Raw genomic sequence first — 22,474 nt, 5'->3', positions numbered from 1 at the left:
GGAGATGTCATTTCCGCGCCAGCTGGCAGGGCACCAAAGGCCTATTCCGCCAGCTGGTGGGGCGGAAATTCGTCCGGCGCCGACCTAGCCCCTTAAGGTTGGGGCTCGGCCCCCAAAGATGCGGAGCCCGTCTGATTTGCGTCGTTTTGGGCGCCAGTCGGCGGACATCGCGCCGTTTCCGGAGAAATTCGCCCCATATCCCCGAATCCCTTTATTCTTTAGAAAGGCATCTATCTTTTTCTTTAAAACGTTTAAAGAAGGAGCCTCAACTGCTTCACTGGGCAAGGAATTCCAGAGATTCACAACCCTTTGGGTGAAGAAGTTCTTCCTACACTCCTTCCTAAATCTACCTCCCCTTATTTTGAGGCTATGCCCCCTAGTTCTGCTTTCCCCGACATTAGCAATTTTGTAGAACGGGTTGTCAAGTGGTAAATGAACTGTTTAACATGGATGTGAGGTGATATACTTTGGTAGGAAAAACAGGAAGATCACCAACACCTTTAGAAAGTAACAAACTGAATGGGGTAAAATGGCAATGGGACGTAAGTGAAGAAAATCATTAAAAGCCGCTTTGCCAGTTAGGAAGACAAGTAAGTATGGTAATAAAACTCTTGGATTTAAATCTAGGGGAGTAGAATTCAAACGTAGTAAAGTTACATTACATTTGTACAGGATCCAAGTCAGCTTATCTTTCAAATACTGCACAGATCTGCTCTACATACTATACAAATACATAGAAGCCCTCCAGAAAGTGCAACAAATATTTAAAAGGCTGGTACAAGATCAGACATTATGGGAAAGTTTGAAGACGTTGGAGCTTTTTCTTTAGAACAGCGATATCTTAAAGGACCCATCGCAGAGGTTTTTTAAAATTATGAATGGGTTGGACAGGTTAGGGATGGTGAGAATCTGCGAATGGCAGCACAGTGGTTAGCACTGCTGCCTCACAGCGCTAGGGTCCTGGGTTCGATTCTGACATTGGCTGACTGTATGGAGTTTGCATGCTCTCCCTGTGTCTGCGTGGGTTTCCTCCAGGTGCTCCAGTTTCCTCCCTCAGTCCAAAAATGTGCAGGTTAGGTGGACTGGCCATGCTAAATTGACCCTTAGTGTCCATGGAGGCGTAGATTAGGCTACAGGATTATGGTGAATAGGTCGGGGTGGGTGGGGGAGTGGATCTAGGTAAAGTGTTCTTTTGGAGGATTGGTGCAAACTCGATGGGCTGAATGGCCTCCTTCTGCACTGTAGGGATTCTATGATTTATAGAGTTGGATTTCCGGAGTGTGGGGAGGAGTTAGGATGGGACGGTTGAAAGTACTGGTTTCCTGAAGATCATGATGGAGGCTGTCTTTTAATTTTTTTTCCAGGATTCCCACCCAGCAGCCCGTGTGGTTTCCTGCAGCACACAGCAGAGGACCAGGTAGGGAGAGATCAATGTCTGAGTTCCAGTACCAGTGGGAGAAATCTTGGAGTTAATGGTCAGGGGAGGAATCATGATTGGGGGATGTGGTGGTGGTGGGTGGGGGAGATTGTCAGCGGCTCCCGCCCCTACACATTGTGTTTTCCGCCGGCAGAGGCAACTTGCCATTTGTCTCTAGCGGGATCTTCATGCCCCGCTGAAGCCAATGGCCATTTATGTTGCTCGCGGGTCACCCCATCAGGGCACCCACTTTGGGACTGGAAGATCCTGCCAGCAGAAAGGGACAGAAAATCCCAGCCAGGGAGTGGAGTTGGTGGTTGGGTGTAGGAGTTTGCAGTGGGGGGTGAGGCGATTCATGGCTGAGTTTGGAGAAGGTGCTCAAGTGTTGCAATTGTGGAAAGGTGGAAATGCTGGTCAACGGGTGGGGCCTGATCGCAGAGAGGGCAGGCAGTTTACGAGTTCACTGGATAAGCTTGTTGAACTGACCCTCCCGACCCTCACGCAGGGCTTAGAGGCATTTACCTGAGGGATCCAGTCCTTCCCACTTCCTTTTATTGCTGGATTTCCTGAGCCCTGGGAAACCTAGCCTACATGAGTTCAAGCTGTTAAGGTGGAGGCAAACCTTAGACGGTTTTACTGACTGCCTCATCTCCGAAAAGAGGATTGGTCGCCTTCCACTTATCCCATCTCTGGTGAAAGCAGAAGTAGAAGTTTCGAGGTAGGTCGGATTCCTCTCCTCTTTCGGATTTTTAACATTTCAACTTCCTACACCATACAAATCCACACATTCCCACTTGTGGGAGAATCCAAAGCTGTAGGTCAAAGATATAAGATAGTTACTAATGTATCCAAGAGGGTAATGAAAAATGTCTTTACTTCGACCGTAGTTAGAATGTTCACTCAGTACAACAGGAAGTTGTTGAGGCAAGTAGCTTAGCCTTTATCAAAAGGAATTGTGTACTTGGGAGAGAATTGAATAGAAAGATGCACTGTACTGAAGCGTTGAGTTGAGGTAGATGGAATGGGAGGAGCATCATGTAGGTACAGGCATCAGCACATTCTAGATGGGCTAAATGGCCTGTTTCTGTGCTGTTACAGTCTATACAATAAGAAACATCACTGAATTAATCGATAAACTTACAAGTAATTAAAATACTTTTTTCTCTGCATCATTAGCTTCATTAGCAATCTGGGTCTTCAAAGCCAATATTCTTTGTGTCATTTAAACCTTGGTTCTCTCTCTGCATTGCTGTCTTTTGGATGCACTTCAGACGGGCCTGTGCTCTCTCTTGCTCTTGTTTTAGCTCTAAATATGCACGGGAAAATGCATGGAAAATGGATGTTGCGGGGAATGCCATTATTAGAATCCCGCTAAGGATGCTGCTTAGAGCTACCACCTGACCAGGAATAGTTCGAGGTACCATGTCACCATATCCAACTGTTGTCATGGAGATGATAGCCCACCAGTATGATGCAGGAATGCTACTAAAGTCTTGCCCTTTGCCAATCTCATTCTCTGCAAGGAATACCAGTGGTGCAAACAGTGTGACAGACACACAGAGGAAAAGGAGCAGGAGTCCAAACTCACGAATACTGCGGTGGACAGTAAGACCCAATGTCTGAAGTCCTAGGGAGTGCCTAGCAAGGCGCATGACATATAGAATTCTCAAGGCACGCAATATTCGGAGGACCAGGCCTAACTTTTCCAAATAGATGTTACTTGCTGAAGGTTTGTTGCTGTCTGCAGGGCCTTTGTCAACCACAAGTGCAACATAATATGGTAGAATTGCCAACATGTCAATAATGTTCAAAGGGCCTCTCAGAAACTGCCATTTGCTTCGTGCCTGAATGAACCGCAGGACAAATTCCAAGGAGAACCAGGCCACACAGATCGTTTCTATTATAAACATGTTATAACACCTCTGGGAGCATTTATCCTGCAGACAAAAATGTAAAAAAACAAGAATTATATAGCATTAATAACAGATAAATGCCTTATTTAAGTCAACAGTAATAAACTATGAATTCCATGCAGGCATTAGCCCAGATTTTGCAACTGGAATGACAGGGAAATTGTCAATATTCTTAATGTCAATTGTCTTATGGTCTTAATATGTGCTGCCATTGCCCTGTGAAACTGGCAGCAACTTCTGGCATGCATGGACCAGCAGCTGAATGCGGAAATCCTGAATTACCGCTAGTGATTTCTTGTTCCTCCAGTCGCTGTACTGTTGAGGTTCCCACAAACAACAACCCTTATAATTAATCGAACTGAGAACTTCCCCTCTTGTGCTGTACTATCACTATTAAATCCTTCAGAAATAGTTACACTTTGTTAATGAGGTGCAACTGGGTGCTTTTAATAGTGCACAAAGCATGACTACCTTTGAACAACTTCTCTGGCACTGGAAAGCTAATTTCATATTTATGTACTGCCAATCTTTTATCGTAAAAATTTACAGGTATTTTAATAATAATACTCCTTAAAATCATTTTGTTGTAACTTGGCTCCAAATGTGTATATCCCAATCTATATTTTGCTCACTGTAAGATTTAAATTAAAAGTGAAGGATAATCAATGGGCTTTACTTTCTGGCTTGATGTCTGTCAGAGTTCTTCAATGTGATTGTTGGGTACCCTGCTGAATAACACAGTTGTTGTTGGGTTGCTGAAGATCCCATTGATTTGGATCCAGGTACATATTGGCCACATAGATTGCTAAACCAGTGAAAACAGTTTTCTTCGCTGTCAGTGTCGTTTCTCCGCTAACCATAAAATGAGGTTCAGAAATTCAAATGTTTCCTCCTTTTTCACTTAAAAAATGCTAAATCTAACAATCATTTATTCATCTTGAACATTACTGATTGCTAGTGTTTAAGGATATGTGGCAGATATTTGTTTCATTACAAACTGTAATCAAAAGCACAATATTAAACTCAATACATTAATTCAGTGATAGCGCAATTTCTGATGATGCAGAAATCTATGGATTCAAGCCCCATTCAAAAGCTTGAGCACATAGTCTAGGTTGAAACTTAAGTGCACTACAAAATAACCCCCCCATCCGACCTTCTCCCTGTTAGAGGGGCTTTATTTTGGATGAAATGTTAAAGTAGGATTTTAAAAAATTTCTTTTCAGGTTTCCAGCAATTGCAGTATTTTGCTTTTACTTTTATTTAATATTGTACGGCATTTATTGCCCATTCCTAATTGCCCTTGGCAACGTTGTGGGGAGCTGTCTTCTTGAACTGACTGGTGTTGAGTTTCTTTGAGTGTTGGTGGAGCTGCACTGATCCAGGAAAGTGGAGGCTATTTGATTGCACCTGGCTTGTGCCTTGTAGATGGTGAACAGGTTTTGGAAAATCAGGTGTGAATTACTCATTGTAGGATTCCCAGTCTCTGACTTGCTCTTGTAGCCACAGTATTTATTTGGCTGGTCCTGTTCAGCTTGTAGTCATTGGTAACTGCCAGGATGTTGCTAATAGGGGATTCAGCAATAGTAATCCCATTGAATGTCAAGGGGAGATGATTATATTCTTTCTTGTTGGAGATGAACATTGTCTTTGTGTGGCACAGATGTTATTTTCCAGTTATCAGACCAAGCCTGAATGTTGTCCCGGCCTTACTGAATATGGACATGGATTGGGACTGTATCTAAGGAGTCATAAATGTGCAATCATTAGTGAACAAGCCTACTTCTGACATTATGAAGGTGTCATGGAAGTATCCCTTTAAGAAAGGTTTTTGTCTAATCACATGGCTTCAGTGATGTCATTGTGTGGGCGGAGTTGAGCGGTGGGTCTGTGAGCTGTTTTTGGTTTCGCTTTCACATTTAGCTGCTGTGGACTCAGACAGAGAACAGAGTGTTTTGGCCTGTCTCTCTCTATTTTCATTTTAAATATCCGTTCCAGTAAAAAAAACATTGATTATAGCTACCTGCTGTTTTGGTAACTTAAAAGAGATAGTTTGCTTCCCGGAATGGTTTATACCTACTGGTGAGACGGGGTCAGAATCTCAGGGAAAGCCAGTCTTATCCAAGTGAGAATGCAAAGTGCTGGGCCACGCCCTTGAAAAGTTGTTTTTGGTTTATGGGATTTAGTTTTTGAATTGGAACAGTTAAGGGGGAATTCATTAAGTGTTATAAATAGATTACTGTAGCTGTGTGGGGTCTTTCTGTTTGTAATTGATGAAAATTCTTGCTGTTTGTTTATATAAAAATGTTAACTAACGTCTGAGAAAAAAGCTTATTTTGATTAAAGTGTATAGGCAGACTGTTGAATCACACCTCAAGTGAAGGCTATTGTGCTCATCCTAGCCAAATTCAACAAACATTATAAGTCAAGTAAACTCCATAATATACTTTGGAGTTTCTAAACCCTGGCCCATAACAAATGTCATTGATGAAGCAGATGGAGATAGAGTGGCATAGGACACTACCCTAAGGAGCTCCTGAAGTGATACTCAAGGACTGGGATGATTGACCTCCAACAACCACAGCCATCTTCCTTTATGCCAAGTATGACTCCAACCAGTGGTAAGTCTTCCTCTGATTCGTACTGACTCCAGTTTTGGTAGGACTCCATGATGCCACATTCAGTCAAATGTTGCCTTGGTGTCAAGGGCAGTCACTCTCAACTCACCTGTTGAGTTCAGCCCCTTTGTCCATGTTTGGACAAGGATGTAATGAGGTCAGGAGCTGAGTAGCCCTGATGGAACCCAAATTGAGCGTCAGTAAGCAGGTTATTCCGAGTAAGTGCCACTTGATAACACCGTTGACAGCCCCTTCCATCACTTTGCTGATGATCAGAGGTAGACTGATGGGGTGGTAATTGCCAGGTTGGATTTATCCTGCTTTTAGTGTACAGGGCATACCTGGGCAATTTCCCACATTGCCACACTGCCAGGTAGTTTCAGAATCATAGACTTTACAGTGCAGAAGGAGGCCTTTCAGCCCATCCAGTCTGCACTGGCCCTTGTAAAGAGCACGCTACTTAAGCCCATGCCTCCATCCTATCCTCGTAACCCAGTAACCTCACCTAATCTTTTGGACACTACGGGGCAACTGATCATGGCCAATCCACCTAACCTGCACATCTTTGGACTGTGGGAGGAAACCAGAACACCCGGAGGAAACCCATGCAGACACGGGGACAACGTGCAACTCCACACAGACAGTCACCCGAGACCGGAATTGAACCCGGGATCCTGGAGCTGTGAGGCAGCAGTGCTAACCTCTGTGCTACTGTGCCACCCTGAATTTGAATTCCACCAGCTGCCGCGGTCGGATTTAAACCCATGTCCTCAGAGCATTAGCCTGAGTTTCCGGATTACTAATCCAGTGACGCTACCACTATCCCACCATCTCCCCCTAAGTTTCTGGTATCATAGCTGTAATGATGTGCTATCGTAGCTGCATTCCAACATCCTGACTAGGGTGTGCAGCTATTTCTGGAGCAGAAGTCTTCAGTACTGTGGCAGAATATTGTCAGGGCCCATGGCCTTTGCAGTAACCAGCGCTTTCAGATGTTTCTTCATTTCACATGTTGTGAATTAAATTGGCCACTGTGGTGCTGGGGACCTGCGGACCACTCAGCACGTCTGACTGAAGATGGTCTCACATGCTTCAGTTCTGTCTTTTGCACTGATGTGTAGGGTTCTCCCATCATTGACGATAGGGATATATAAGGAGCCCATCTGTTCTTACAGACAAATATAGAAGATCCCAAAGGAGAATCTGAAGAAAAGGAAGGTAACCTGGTATACTGGTGAAAATCTGAGCCTCAAGCAACAGCACCAAAAGAGATTATCCAGTCATTTATGTCATTACTGAATATGGACCTTGCTATGTGTGAATCAGCTGCTGTGTTTTCCAACATTACAAAAGTGAAGACATTTAAAAGTAATCCATTGCCAGAGAATTACTTTGGGAATCCAAAGGCTCTGAAAAACATTCTATAAATGCAAATGTATTTTAAATATTCCAGTTTTCACAAAATGCATATGAAACATCAGACTATGCGGAGAATTCAAAGATTACACTCTAGTATCGCATATTAGAGTGATTAGAGGACAAGCTCTTAATATTTTCAGATCACATTTCTCTGTGTGATATCGTAATGGAGACTTTAAACAACTTAATAAGAACAACAAATTGGATATACACCTCCACTAAAATAGATAGAGCAATTCTACATGAATATGTATCCTGAAATAGGGTTTAAGTCTTTTGGGGATCAGAATGATCAATGATTTCACATTAATGACAGACTTTCAAAGAATGAAAATCAATTGAAATCAGCTCTTCTTTCATCATCTGGAGATCAATGCGGATTTTGTGCTGCTTAAGTACTGGCAGTTAGGCTGCCACGTAATAGATATGTGCTGGCAAGTTGTGTGCCATATTCCCATTGTGCAGAGTTAATTACTGTGCTTAGATCTTACTTCGAAAAGGGAGCACTCAATAGCGACCCTAACGATAACCTGGCTGACATGAAAAGCATTTTCAGTGGTCCTTTGTACTGCGAAGCCTCAAAAGATCCACGTGGAACCTAAATGGCTTTATTTCCCCAGTTCAAATAATTCCGGAATGAAAATGTTATTTTACTTAGACTATGCAGGCAGTGCAGGCTATTTAATAATTAAACTTGTTAGCCATATTATGCGATGGATCTGTCAGGGGTATGCGCTAGCACACTGTCAACATGACATACTAGCTGCTTATTGAAAAACAAGAGTATTAATGTGAATGAGAAACCTCAAGAGATTGATCTCATTTTCCAGAATAGTGGAATATACTGACAGAACCATACATACCTTACGTCTAGGAATTTGGAGCATTTTGAAAGAGGTAACTATGAGGGATTCTATGGTATCTGTATCTCAGGTATGTTTTTGTTCTGTAGACTCAAAAGATTTGTCTCACACTGTTCACTGAATTCATTTTTATTCAGAAATAAAGGTGAGGAACCTTCTCACTTGGAATTCAAAGATTGATGCTTTGACAGTTCAAAGTAGCGAAGCCATCCAACCCATCAGGACATCTCATTCAAATTTGTTTACTGCAAAGCAACAAAGATTCTCAAATGTATTGCACGAGAAAGCCTTGGGTATGAATGTATTATGGAATCTGAATGAAGTAGGCTTGAACTGAATCCATAAAGAATTCTTCAAACAGAGGCATTCTGCATATATGCTGCCTCAGAAGGAGACAGATGCAGTCAACTGATGTGCTTAAATATGAGATGGATAATTATTTGTGAAGCGATGTTTTTAAAAGATGAGGAGACAGGGGCCGTCATTCTCCGACCCCCCGCCGGGTCGGAGAATGGCCGTTGGCCGCCGTGAATCCCACCACCGCCCCCGCCGAAGTCTCCGGTACCGGAGATTGGGCGGGGGCGGGAATCGGGCCGCGCCGGTTGGTGGGACCTCCCGCTCAATTCTCCGGCCTGGATGGGCCAAAGTCCCGCCCAGAAATTGCCTGTCCCGCCGGCGTAAATCAAAGCTGGTGGGCGCGATTCTCCACCCCCACGCCGAAGTGGCCGCGCCGTCGAGGTTCACGGCGGCGCGGAACGGCCCCAGTCGCGACCGATTCAGGCTCTGACAATGGGCCAGTATTGGGGCCGCGTCATCTACCCGCGCGAGGCCTTGTCGCCCGCGTAAAAGCGGCGCCGATTGGATGACGCGGCCGGTGCCGCATAACGGACATCCGCGCATGCGTGGTTGCCGTCCTGTCCACATCCGCCCGCAAGATGGGGGACGGATCTTGTGGGGCGGCTGAAGGAAGGAGGTCCTCCTTCAGAGAGGACGGCCCGACGATCGATGGGCACCGATCGCGGGCCACCCCACATTTAAGGTACCCCCCGGTGCAGGATCCCCCCTCGCCCCCCCCCCCAGCATTCACGCACCACCCACGACTGTAGCGACCAGGTGTGGACGGCGCTGGGGGGAACCCGCCGTTTTGGCCTGGCTGCTCGGCCCATCCGGGCCTCAGAATCGCGGGGGTGCCGGAGAATCGCCATTTTGGGTATCTCCGGCGATTCTCCGGCCTGCGAAACTCGACTGGCCCGTTCCCGCCGCTCTGGAGAATCACCCCATGGGGGGAAATTCTCCCCCAACGGCGCGATGTCCGCCGACTGGCGCCAGGCGGGCATCGCGCCGTCCCAAAGGTGCGGAATGCTCCGCACCTTTGGGGGCTGAGCCCACACATTGAGGGGCTAGGCCGGCGCTGGAGGGATTTCCGCCCTGCCAGCTGGCGTAAATGTCATTTGTTGCCCCGCCAGCTGGCGCGGAAATGCGGCGCATGCGCGGGAGCGTCAGCGGCCACCGACAGTTTCCCGCGCATGCGCAGTGGGGAGAGTCTCTTCTGCCTCCGCCATGGTGGAGGCCGTGGCGGAGGCGGAAAGGAAAGAGTGCCCCCACGGCACAGGCCCGCCCGCGGATCGGTGGGCCCCGATCGCGGGCCAGGCCACCGTGGGGGCACCCCCCGGGGCCAGATCGTCCCACGCCCCCCCCAGGACCCCGGCCACGCCGCCTGGTCCCGCCGGTAAATACCAGCTTTGATTTACGCCGGCGGGACAGGCAATTTCTGGGCGGGACTTCGGCCCATCTGGGCCGGAGAATTGAGCGGGGGTTCCCGCCAACCGGCGCGGCCCGATTCCCGCCCCCGCCCAATCTCCGGTACCAGAGACTTCGGCGGGGGGCGGTGGCGGGATTCACGGCGGCCTTGCTCCGACCCGGCAGGGGGTCGGAGAATGACGCCCCAGATGTGGAATTTGGATCTCAAAAAATAAAGAGCCATCATGGCTAATAATATCAGAGAAGGCGAAATGGATCTATTTTATTACTCTGTGCAGTTGGAACTATAGAATGAGAAAACCCAGTCTTGCTGCAGCACACAAGTGAAAGTAGCTTCTGTGCTCTGTTTATTCTGTGTTCCTGTCTTAGCATTCACGTTTAGCATGCCAAATGCGACATCATGCACTGATGTTCCACAAGTTGATTTGCTCCACAGTCAACTCAAAAGAAATTGAATTTTCAAGTGTGGACTGTCAAAATATTAAACAATTTTGTCTTGGTTTAGCTTTGCAGATATTTTCACCCAGATACTGGTCCTGAAGGTTTTTAGTTCTTTCACGGGATGTGGGCATCGCATTCCTTGTCCCTAAATCTACCTCAAGAAGATTGTGGTGAGTTGCTTCCTTGAGCTGCCGTATTCCACGTGTTGCAGGAATGTTAGGGAGTCTTCGGCGACTGTGTGAAGTTTGCATGTTCACCCCGTGTGCTCCGATTTCCTCCCACAATCCAAAGATGTGCAGATTAGGTTGATTGGCCATGCTAATATTGCCCAAAGGGGTTAGGGATAGGGCGGGGGAATTGGGTCTAGTTAGGGTGCTCTATCGGAACAGGGGCCAGTGCAGACTCGATGGGCTGAATGGCATCCTTCTGCACTGTAGTGAGTCTACGATAATACCTTGTTCCAAATGTAATTCTGTACAGGCAAAATGTTGGCTTTTCCATGTAATAAATAAAACAAATCATTACTCAGAACAATGCATTATTAACTAAAGCATGTATGACTCTTTTAAGCAGAAAAAGTGAAATGTAACAGTTAAGCACAAAGTTGTCTTCACTAAGATAAAAATCAGAGCATGATACTTTTCCTCAGCAACATTCCAGCTTTGATGTTTCTACATGTTGAACAGTTACTTTGAAGCTCTGTAAAATTTATATGCAAAGGATCACCGATGCCATGACTCATATCGAGCAACTTTTAGCTGTGGAGACATTTCAATTCAGCTTTGCTCACTGACATTTTATTGCATCAAATCAATATAGATGATTCTGGGTATCAGGAATATATGGTATCAGGAAAGGTGAAGGAGTTTGGACTTGTTTACTTTGGAAGAGAGGCAGCCCAACAGAACTGTTCAGCAGTATGAAGGAGACTGACAAAACAGATCACTGCAAATACCCAGGACGTATGAGTTAATATTTAGGAATCTACAAGTACAGCTACAGCGTCCCAAATCTGACACCTTTGGGACTGAGACCTGCCGGATTTTGGATTATCCAGGCTTTTGAACATCCAACCTGTACAGTACCTGAAACTAATAAAGTCCCTGAATTATAATAAAGATCATGAATAGAATAAAGGTCCTGAAGCAAATACTAGAGCGACTGGGATCCAGGTTAACCCAAATGAAGATGCTTCCATTCGCTGTTCCCATGAGCCCTGGACCCTACCCCGCCAGAGGTGTCAAACTGCAAAAGAAGGAGCAGGTTCAAGAGCACGAGCGCCCTCCATGGGCAGTGCTGCAGGTGCCAGTGGTGACCCTGAGGCTGGCCAAGCCACACCGCGTTTTCCAGCAGTCATGCATTTCCCTCATGCCTGCTGCCATCAACTCATCCACACTTGATCGCTGCCTTGTACAGGAGAACCAAGATCAAGGAAGCCCCAAGGGAAAGGTTCCCTCGGAAGACTGGGAGAATGTTTCTGTTCCACAACAAGAAAACGTGGAAGGTCCTGAACCTAAAACAGGCCCTGGAACTAGACCAGCATGTCACTTCACAAATGTCCGGTTTTTGGAGTGGGATTTGAGGTACTGTACCTTTAACAGGGGGCGGTCAGTTGGATAGTGTTCCCCTGAATCGTGACAAAGTTATGGATTAACATACTGAAGAGGATACAAGGGTTTAACAACCATCACATCTTGCATTTATATCTTGCCTTTGGTGTAGCACAATGTCTCAAACAGCTTCGCAGGAGAGATTATCAAAAAGAATATGACACTTTTTATTCTTTCATGGGATACAGACGTCACTGGCTAGGCCAGCACTTATTACCCATCCCTAATTGTCCTCGAGAAGGTGGAGCTGAGCCACTTCCATGAATTGCGGCAGTCCATGTGGTATAGGAATATCCACAGTCGTAGGAAAGGGTGTTCCAGGATTTTGACGCAGTGACGGTGAAGGAATGGCGTTATAATGGATGGTGTAAGGCTTGATGGGGAACTTTCAGGCAGTGATGCTGGTGATCAAATGCTGCTTTGCTGTCAAGGGCTGTCACTCTCACATCCATTCTAAAGTTCAGCTCTTTTGTCCCTATTTTGACCAAGTCGGTACCGGCGTCAGGAACTGATGAACCGTGGCAAAATCCAAGCTGAGCATGAGTGAGCCAGTTAATTATCACTTGATAGCACTGGCGGCACCATCTTCCATTACTTTGGTGATAATCGAGAGCAGGCTGATAGGATGGTACAAAAACAGAAAATACTGGACCATCACAGCAGGTCCGATAGTATCTGTGGAGAAAGAATAGAGCTAATGCTTTGTATCCGGATGACTCTGGGCGACATTCTTCGGTCACCCAGCCACGCGTTTCTCGGAGGCGTGCCATTCGCTGGCGGTGGGATTCTATCATCCAATTGTAACTATCCACGCTGCCACAAAACCCGCTGGCGAAAATGCGCGGTAAAAGTGAATTGCAATGACGGGAGAATTCAGGCCTCCTTGTCAAAGCTGACAAAGAGTCATCCAGGCTCGAAACGGCAGCTCCGTTCTCTCTCTAAAGTCATCCATACTCGAGACGGTAGCTCGGTTCTCTGTCCACACTTGCTGTCAGACCTGCTGAGTTTGTCCAGTTTTCTGTTTTTGTTTCAGTTTCCAGCAGCCGCAGTAATTTGACCAGGTTGGATTTGCCCTGTTTGTTGTGGACTTGAGCCGTACTTGAGCCACATCAAGAGAAATAAGGACAAGTCACCAAAGATTATTGAAAGGTTTGGGTGTTAAGAAGCATCATGAAGGTGGAGAGGAAGGAAGACAAAAAGGTTTAGCGAGGGAATTACAGAGCTTACAATCTGGGAAGCTGCAAGCGTGCCTGCAAATGGGAGAACAATAAATTCAGGCGTGTGCAATTTGAGCAGTGCGGATAACTCAGAGGATTTTAGGGCAGGAGTACATTACACAGACATGGAGAGACAAAGCCATGGAGGGATTTGAAAATGAGGGTGAGATTTGTTGAAATGTAGGTCGGCAAACCAATCAAAAACATTTCTTGGAATGAGAGGGAGCTGAAGGATCTGGAGCCAAGAGACATTGCTCAGTATAAATATATTGATGTCTGTGCCTAATAATCTTTACATGTTCCTAAAAATTCTTAAGAGAAAAATAATGTGCAATAATGCCTGTAAATACACCGATGTCCTGGTGTCCTCGGGAATATTTCAGCAATGAAATTGCTTTGTCTTCTCTGTTTTTCCTTTTATCACAACAGTAGTCATGTAACCCATCTCTGTGAAGTAACAATGGCTCTGTGCTTTTCAATGTCTTTTGCTCTACCGTTACCCGGACAGCTCGAAAGTCTGCTTATTTGTATAAAACTTCAAACATTCCACAAAGACGTTAAATAAAGAATTCTGGTGCAAGTATGAGAATTGACCTATTAAAGTACTCAAAAATCCTGACATTATTTGCTTTGTAATTTGCAAAGTTATTCAGCGGTTTACGAAAACAAGGTAAGTACTTCATTACAGAAACAGAAGGAACATACAAATTGCATTTGCTGCTCTCAGTGCGGTCTACTCTACATTGGAGAGACTAAATGCAGACTGGGTGACCGTTTGCTGAACATCTTTGGTCCGTCCGCAAGCAGGACCCAGACCTTCCTGTCGCTGCCATTTCAACTCACCGTCCTGCTCTCAGGTCCACATGTCCGTCCTTGGCCTGCTGCAATGTCCCAGTGAAGCCCGAAGCAAACAGGAGGACCAGCACCCCATCTTCCGATTAGGCATGTTAGAACCTTCCGGACTTAACAGAGCAACTTCAGACTGTAAATTCTCTCTTCCACCTTCACCCCATTTTTATTTCCATCCATTTTTCATTTCTTCCATTGAGTTGTTTTCCCCTCACCATTGTCCACCTGCCCTCACCCACTTGGCCCTTGTTCCTAGTTGCCCTTTGACACACTGCTCACCTTTGTTCTTCCATTCACACATTCTAATCTCTTTATGTGCCACTATCAGCACCCTTCTTAGCGTTAATCATCCTCATTTACATTTTTTTTGGCTTTCTGTCCACTACACCTTTGTCAATCTCTACATATCACTGGCCCCCTATCCAGGCCCATTGCTCCACACCCCCCACCCACAACAGTATAAATCTGACTCTATTTCCAGTTCTCTCTAGTTCTGACAAAGACTCGAAACATTAGCTCCCTTCTCTCTCCACAGATGCTGTCAGACCTGCTGAGATTGCCCAGTATTTTTTGTTTATGTTTCAGATTCCAGCATCCACTTTAATTTGCCTTTATCAAAGTGCGGGTCTCCTCTGGTAACTCCTAGAAGCTGTGTGAATAGTAACAGCGTCCAAAATCTATGAGTGAGCAATGTATAGTCCACTAAGAGCAGCCGGCCAAACGGAGGCCGGCAACGCTGCTGAACATCAGTGACACCAGGGAGGCAGTGGCTACTGCCACCATGACATTCCGACCGAAGCCGACAACCATCATTGGATCCCGTGTCAGAGGTAGGTGACACCGGGAGGGGAGGGGGGTGGGTTGTCGCTCTGAGAGCAGGGGAGTAGTTGGGCAACAAAGGCAAGGGATTGACTTTCTGCTTTCCCGATGTGGATTCCTCATTAAGGCACTGAGTGTCTTTGGGAACACCCCCCCCCCCCCCCAACCAACACCCCATCTGTAAGCATGATGCAAACAACCCTGTATGCGTTTGCTTGCCATGTGGCCCACATGGCGAGCTCCCTGCCCGTTATTGGGTTGATACTAGCGAGGTTGGGATGAGGCCTTTAAGCGGGCATTAATTGCCCATTTAAGAGCCTCAAACAATGGTGGGACAGGAAGGCTGCCCATGGGCCTCCCTGCCATGGACTTAATTGGGGTGGAGGCAAGAAATTGGCCATTCTTCTGCCTGATTTAAATACCCCCACAATCAAGTTTGCCATGGGAGCTGTGGGGGGCACAAGATCCACCTTTTGTGTGCCAAAAAAACTGAGAAAACTTTTGAAGGATCTTTGCATCAGTTTATATTTGTATGAAGAGGTATGCACATCAAGCTGAATAGTGTCATTGTCAAAACTAATACACCTTAACATATTTATTTGTGATGTACAACTTCCTGGATGAGACAGACAAAGATTAAGGGCAGCACGGTAGCATGGTGGTTAGCACAATTGCTTCACAGCTCCAGGGTTCCAGGTTCGATTCCCGGCTTGGTTCACTGTCTGCGCAGAGTCTGCACGTTCTCCCTGTGTGTGCGTGTGTTTCCTCCGGGTGTTCCGGTTTCCTCCCACAGTCCAAAGATGTGCAGGTTAGATGGATTGGCCATGCTAAATTGCCCTTAGTGTTGGGTGGGGTTACTGGGTTATGGGGATAGGGTGGAGATGTGGGCTTGGGTTGGGTGCTCTTTCAAAGAGCCGGTGCAGACTCGATGGGCCGAATGGCATTGTAAATTCTATGATAAATTCTATGATCTCTTGCTGAAATCATTTACTCTTCCTGTACAATTTGCACCGTGCAGTACTGTCAGATTTATGCTCCATTAGCTGAAGGCTTAAATGAGTGAGAAACAAACAACTTCCTCATTCCTCCAGGTTTAATTCAAATTATTCATGAATGAAAATTCTCAGAATGAGTGAGTCATTTTCCCCTTAGAGTGCTGGGTTCAGAACTGCCATGGAAAGGTGGGATTGTGCTTGATTCCAATATAAATTAATTTGCCAGATCTCAGACAAACCCGCAGTACAAATTTGATATATCTCCCTCCAACAGGAATGTGATTGGCACTAATTTGACAAAGGATATGTGGAATGAGAACTAGGAAAATTAATTTAGTCAGACGTGAACATTTTATAATAGGATGAAATTTCTGAAGCCCATCTGTCTGGACCTAAGATTCAAAAGGCAGATTTGTTGTTGTGACAATTTGCCAAATGAAAGAAAGACTTATATAACATGACCTCCGGATGTCCCAAATTTACAGACAATGAAGTAATTTTGAAGTATACTGACTGATGTGATGTAGGAAACATGGCAGTGAATTTATGCACAGCAAACTCTTACATACTGCAATGTGAGAATGACCAGATCTTTTTTTTTGCATTGTAGATTGACTGATAAAGAATGGCCGGAACACCAGGGATAATTCTATTGCTCTTCCTTGAAATAGCACTATCGGATTTAAAAAAACAAAACATTTATTGGTTATCTTAAATTGCTTATTAGTATAGCTATTAAAGCACTCAGAATTGTTCAGCAAGTGTTTCCCAATTGTGGAATCATACCTAACAGCAGATGCTTTGTTTTGGGTTTTGTGAGCATTGTTGAGTACAGTCTGAACTCTGTCTGTTACGAACAGACAGTCTGGAGCCTGTTTGATTCGATCATCCAATCATTGGAGCACATGACCTACATAACTTAGCACTGAGGTTCATACACAATGTTGCTCAATTATTTGGTAGACCCAACAACTGGCTGATCAAATCAAACAGCATGTTTGACTTGCTAACCTATCAGTGCCTGTTTTCTCCTGTAATATCGATTATTGTGGTTGTCTGAAATTTGGCACTCTCACGTTTTGCCCTGATAGTGCAGGATGGAAGTCCTTGACAACATGTCTCTCTTTCCAGCAATATTCAAGTTCTGTATTGCCCCACAGCTGTTTAAAGCTTTTGAAAACTTTCAAATAGGAAAAGGAAAGTAAGAAACACATTTTTCACCTAGCCTGCGCCTTTCATGGCCACAAGAGATCCCAAAGGGCTTCACAGGCAGTGAGGTGTTCTGTTGCGCAGCATTGAAACGGCACAACAAGGTCCTACAAAGAACAATTGAATAGATCACCTGAAAAGGAATGAGAAGCCGGGGTCGCTGACAGAGTCCCATTCCCAAAGCACTGCACTGAAATGTCTACCTGGATTGTGTGCTCAAGTCTCTGAAGTGGCAATTGCACCCGCAGCCTTCAAATTCAGGGTGGAAAGATTCTTAGCAAAGTAATTAATACATTAGTTTAGAATTCTTCACACAATATTTAGATTGGCACATAACAATGGTTTTGGCCACAGCTGCCAAACTTATTTTCAATAATTGCCATCTTTGGCTGGGACATAATTTAAACAGATGAATTATACTTTTACTCAAAATCAACATCAATATTGGTTGGTATAATTCTTAATAAGACCAGGGAAAGTGAAATTAATTAATCGAATATATTGGAATCCACTTGGAAGCAAAGGCAGATACTAATATAAGGAAACAGTGCAGGAAAATATAAGGACGAGCAGGTTAGGGTGGGTTGCGGGGATAGGCTGGGGAGGTGCTCTTTCAGAGGGTCAGTGCAGACTCAATGGGCCGAGTGGCCTCCATCTGCAGGGACTCTATGAAGCCAGACTTTAAAAATGTTGAAATTGAATCAGTATATAAGAATTTTCACACCCAAATGTAATGGAAGTTAAACTAGGGCCAGGGGGATAAAGTGAGAATAAGAGTGACTGAGTTGTTCTGCAAAGAGCCGCCAATGAGTCAATGAATCTGTGGAATTCACGAACCCAGAGTCCAGTGGATGCTGGGACCTTTGAGTAAATTTAAGAAGACGACAAATTTTTAATTAATTTTGGATTGAAGGGTTATGGAGAACGGGCAGGAAATTGGAGTTGAGGCCGAGGAGATCAGCCATGATCGTACTGGGGGGGGGGGGGGGGGGTGCACAGTGGCGCAGTGGTTAGCATTGCTGCCCAAGGACCCGGGTTCGATCGGCCATGGGTCACTGTCCGTGTGGAGTTTGCAAATTGTCTCCATGTCTGCGTGGGTCTCACCCCCACAACCCAGCGATGTGCAGGGCAGGTGGTTTGGTCACGCTAAATTGGCCCTTAATCGGAAAGGATAAAAAATCTTGCTAGCCATGATCGTATTGGATTGCGGAGCGGGTCCTTTTCACAGTAACTTCATTGCAGTGTTGTTAATGTAATGTGTCGCAAGTTGGTAGTGCCAACCTGCGACACTGATAAAAAGAGAAGAGAGAAGATTGTGTTCAATGCGTCGAATTGCCTCTTTCTGTACGTCTTGACTGCAAGACTCCAGTGGGGCTTTGACATACATATTTAAAGAATGAAATAAGGACACTTACCCTCTCGTCCTCTGCCCTTAATTCTGGCATGGTGCTAATGCAAATACTAATGACTGTTATGGTGACAAATATGATGGAGAGACAGGCAAACACTTTCCCGGGCAGTCCTGATTGAGGGTTTTCCACCATGTCCCTCAGCTTGTCCATGTAGTATGCCACCCTGGTGCTGTGCGCCCGCACGCTGGCTCCCTCCTTCTCCGCCTCGAGCTCCTGGCCGCTCCTGATGTCGGCCAGCTCCCGCGCTTTCTGCAGCAGCCTCCGGCGGCAGCACCACTCCAGGTGGCCCTCCTCCAGCCCCCAGTAGCGGAGCTCCTCCTGGAAGGACACGGCGCACGTCTCCCTCAGCAGGCGCAGCTTGCCGGCCGCCAGGAAGGTGACGATCATCCGGAAAGCGCACGGGCTGCGGTCGAAGAAGAACTCGTGCGAGGACTCGTCGTAGTCGTCGCAGATGCGGGCGATCAGCCGGCGGCTGCTGCAGCCCCGGAGCCTGCCCAGGCGGCTGAGCGGGAAGGCGTCCAGGGCGCGCCAGGGCACCGCGTACCTGGCGCCGCCCACGTTGACCAGGAGGTGCGGCTCCGGCAGCCTGTAGCCGCCGCTCGCCGGACCGGGGCGGGAATCCCGCCCGCCGCGCTGGTAGAAGGCTCCTTTGGCGGGAGGCGCCTCTGCCCGCGCCCGCGGGACGATGTGGTCGAGCGAGCTGCACGAAGAGTCGCTCAGGTTACTGTAGTCTTCGCTGCTCCGGGAAAGGATGGGCATGGCGGTGAGCTCAGTGTGTCCCGGGCGCGGCCATCTGCAAACGTTAAAGGACAGGGTTAGACAGAGGGGCGAGAGTGCAGATTTAAAATCCAATAATCAGAGCCAACAGCGAAGGATACTGAGTGACATGAAGTGTGTGAGGGGGGGGGGGGGGGGGGGAGGCAAGTCTCTGTCCTCTGGGACAAATTGATAGAAATATGTAAAAGTCATTGACCTGAAAGTTAAACTCGAGGTCCCTCCCACTCACTCCCCCTCCCTCACTCTCCCTGCTTCCATCCCCCACACTCTCCCTCCCTCACTCCCCCTCACTCACTATCCCTCCCTCCCTCCCCCTCACACTCCCCTCACCCTCCCTCACTCCCACGCCCTCTCAGGCTGCCGTCCTCCCGCCGATTTCCAACCCTGCTTCTCCTGAACTTCAGATTCCCAGCGTGTTGTTGGCGGAATTTCACCCAGTTAGACTCAAGATTGGGGTCACGACTTGTTTTTGGAACCTAGGAGGAATCCTGGTCGTTTCGCCACCGCCTCCCCCCTCCCTCCCTCCCTCTCTCTCTCTCTAACGAAGTGTCCCTTTAGTATAATAAAATCCGGTCTCCCGCCAAACCGCACCTCAGGCTCACCCACCCCCGCCCTGACCTCCGGGCTCAGCCCCGCCTGAGGAAATTGGGAAGCATCCCCGAGCTGGGATGGAGGGGTTTTTGTTTGCAGGTTGTGGGCGCTTTCTGTTTTCGTTAAAAAAAAAGAACAACGCCTTTCCGATCACAATTAAAAGATAATTCAGCAATTTCTACTGAAGCTATTTTACAGAGCGCCCCTCCACACGCACATTGTGAACAACTCCTGGGAAGTCTGGAGATGGGGCAATGTCAGTGATTGTTGTCAACACTTGGCGATAAGCAGCCAGCAACATTTGTTTTGCAATCATTAATAAACAGTAAAGAGGTGGATGGCTGGGTGATGCGGGGACCGCGGGAAAGCGCCCGGAGCTCGGGAAGGATTTGCTTGGCAAGACTCAAAACTTACCCTCACTTTGGAAAGTGGTGAAGTCGAGGTGAACATCTACAGGGTGGATCACTCGCAGGTTCCGCGGGAGCTGGCGGCACCTTGACGCCACCCCACAACCAGAGTCCACAGGGTGAAATCCTCCCTCTCAGTCGCTCCTTTGGCTTCTTCACAATCTTCGCGGCAGAGAACCCCCTCTCCCCATCCCGATTCAGAATGTGACGCAGACCCCCCCACCCCGCAGGGGCAGCGACTGCGGAATATGGCCAGTCTCTGTGATCGCCCACCCACTGCTTCCTGCGGTCCCAGCCAAGGGGGAGAGAGGGTGATGGGCAGGTACAGAGTCCCTATCCTCTGCCCTGGTTGGGGGGGGGGGGGGGGGGGGGGAGTGGAAAAGGACAGCTCCCAGCCGCACTGCTCACACTTAAAATCACACACACTGGACTGAACTTGCAGTTCAAGTGGAAGGGAGCTCCTTCTGATCGACTGGTTACAGTTTCTGTTGCTAGTCAAGAGTGGCCAAACTTTGTGGAGACGCCCCTGTGCGCTGAAGGCTTCCCTGTGGGACACATGGTTGGGGGGGGGGGGGGAGTGAGACACCTATAATGAAGCTACCGGTCTCCTGTGCACTATAATTCTTAGTGATCGCGGCGAGAGTCCATTTTCCCTCTCACTCGGATCTGCTTTTGTAAGTACCACGACTTGGCGAGAAAGTCGGACGGAGGAGCTGAGATTTTTTACTTTCACAAAGAGTCATCCAGGCTCGAACCCGTCAGCTGCCTTCTCTCTCAGACCTGCTGGGATGGTACAGCATTTACTGTTTGGTTGCTGTCTGTCTGTCTGACTCCAGGCTTTGGGGGATGAGTGTTCTAGCCGCACGGGGTGTGTGGTCGGTCAGAAGCTGGAGCTGCTGTGTGTTGTGAGGCGCTGTGAATGGGAAGGTTTCCCAACATAAGGTAGGAAGCGGGGAAGGGGTATGTGGCGCGTCTGGCACTGTGCACTTTCACATCTTCCCCTGTGGACAGGAAACCTGGTCGCTCCCAAGAAACACTTCAGAGGCATTAGAACAAAAACCCCGGAGCTGCGAAAGGTTCAGTGCAGATTGAAACCGACTTCTTGGTCGTTCCTTCCGCTTTTAGCCGTTCGAGATCAAACAGAGACCGATCAAGAAGGATTTGATGGGGACGTGTAAGGAGTAACAGTGGATACGAGTCTGCAAAGCGGCGGCTGCTTTGCCCATTCTCTAAAACCCACCGAAATCCTGCCCAGCAGAGATCGTTCAATGTTTAAAGCTCGCTGGAACCAGGGCGATCAACACCTCCAAACATTTACGCCCAGAGCTCCGGGCACATTTAACATTGCCCCTCGAACTTGATTTTAACAATCTGCGCTGGAGTTACACACCGGCTTGAAAAACCCTAGAGAGAGAGAAAGAGCGATGAGAAAGTCCTCCGAAATGCCCAAAGTAGATTTGAAAGGCAGTCACTGTAATGCAGGCAAATTGGGTCACAGGGCTCCAGAGACGGGTTGGGTTGGAATCGCACTCAGTTCATGTCCTGTAACTTCACTGTCAATTGTGGAAACAATTTCACAAGAGATGTTACAGCTGCAGGATAATTGCAACCTCATTTTCCCACATCTGCCTCCACAAACTAAAGCCTTGGCCAAATCCCAGGCCTAATTTGCGCCGAGTCATATTTCCCGACAGTACCTGAGAAGGCAGGTCGATAGCATCCAAGGTGTGTTAACAGTAGGTGGGCGAATTAAGGGTGGACTTTAAGGTGGATGAATGCAAGCTTACATTTATGGGAACAGCAAACGTGAAACTTCGACCTGTCAAAGTCGTTCAGTAGCATAGACTAAAGAGTTGGGAATGATTGTACGAGTATTGAGTCAATGTGAGCTTATTATCAGTCGTGCAGTGGGAAATCGTTACTGGAATCAGGAACCTCTGCACAGGGATCAAATGAAATGAAAATCGCGTATTGTCACAAGTAGGCTTCAAATGAAGTTACTGCGAAACGCCCCTAGTCGCCACATTCCTGCGCCTGTTCGGGGACGCTGGTACGGGAAATGAATGGTGCTGCTGGCCTGCCTTGGTCTGGTTTAAAAGCCAGCTATTTAGCCCTGTGCTAAACCATGCCCAGATACAACAAGATGATTGGATTGG

General features: G+C 47.1%; 1 protein-coding gene across 1 annotated transcript; it reads right to left on the bottom strand.

The window, feature by feature from the left end:
- Positions 1-20,654, bottom strand: kcng4a (potassium voltage-gated channel, subfamily G, member 4a). The gene is made up of 3 exons (XM_072517909.1): positions 20,326-20,654; positions 18,547-19,336; positions 1-3,354 (listed from the first exon to the last, which is right to left on the bottom strand). The coding sequence occupies exons 2-3, from the start codon at positions 19,300-19,302 to the stop codon at positions 2,599-2,601; spliced, it is 1,512 nt and encodes a 503-aa protein (XP_072374010.1). The 5' UTR covers positions 19,303-19,336; positions 20,326-20,654; the 3' UTR covers positions 1-2,598.
- Between the last annotated feature and the right edge of the window lie 1,820 nt (positions 20,655-22,474).

This window comes from Scyliorhinus torazame, chromosome 10, assembly GCF_047496885.1.
Source record: "Scyliorhinus torazame isolate Kashiwa2021f chromosome 10, sScyTor2.1, whole genome shotgun sequence".
Taxonomy (NCBI): Eukaryota; Metazoa; Chordata; class Chondrichthyes; order Carcharhiniformes; family Scyliorhinidae; genus Scyliorhinus; species Scyliorhinus torazame.
Note: the sequence above shows the minus strand (reverse complement) of the source record. Positions and strands in the feature narration are given on the sequence as shown.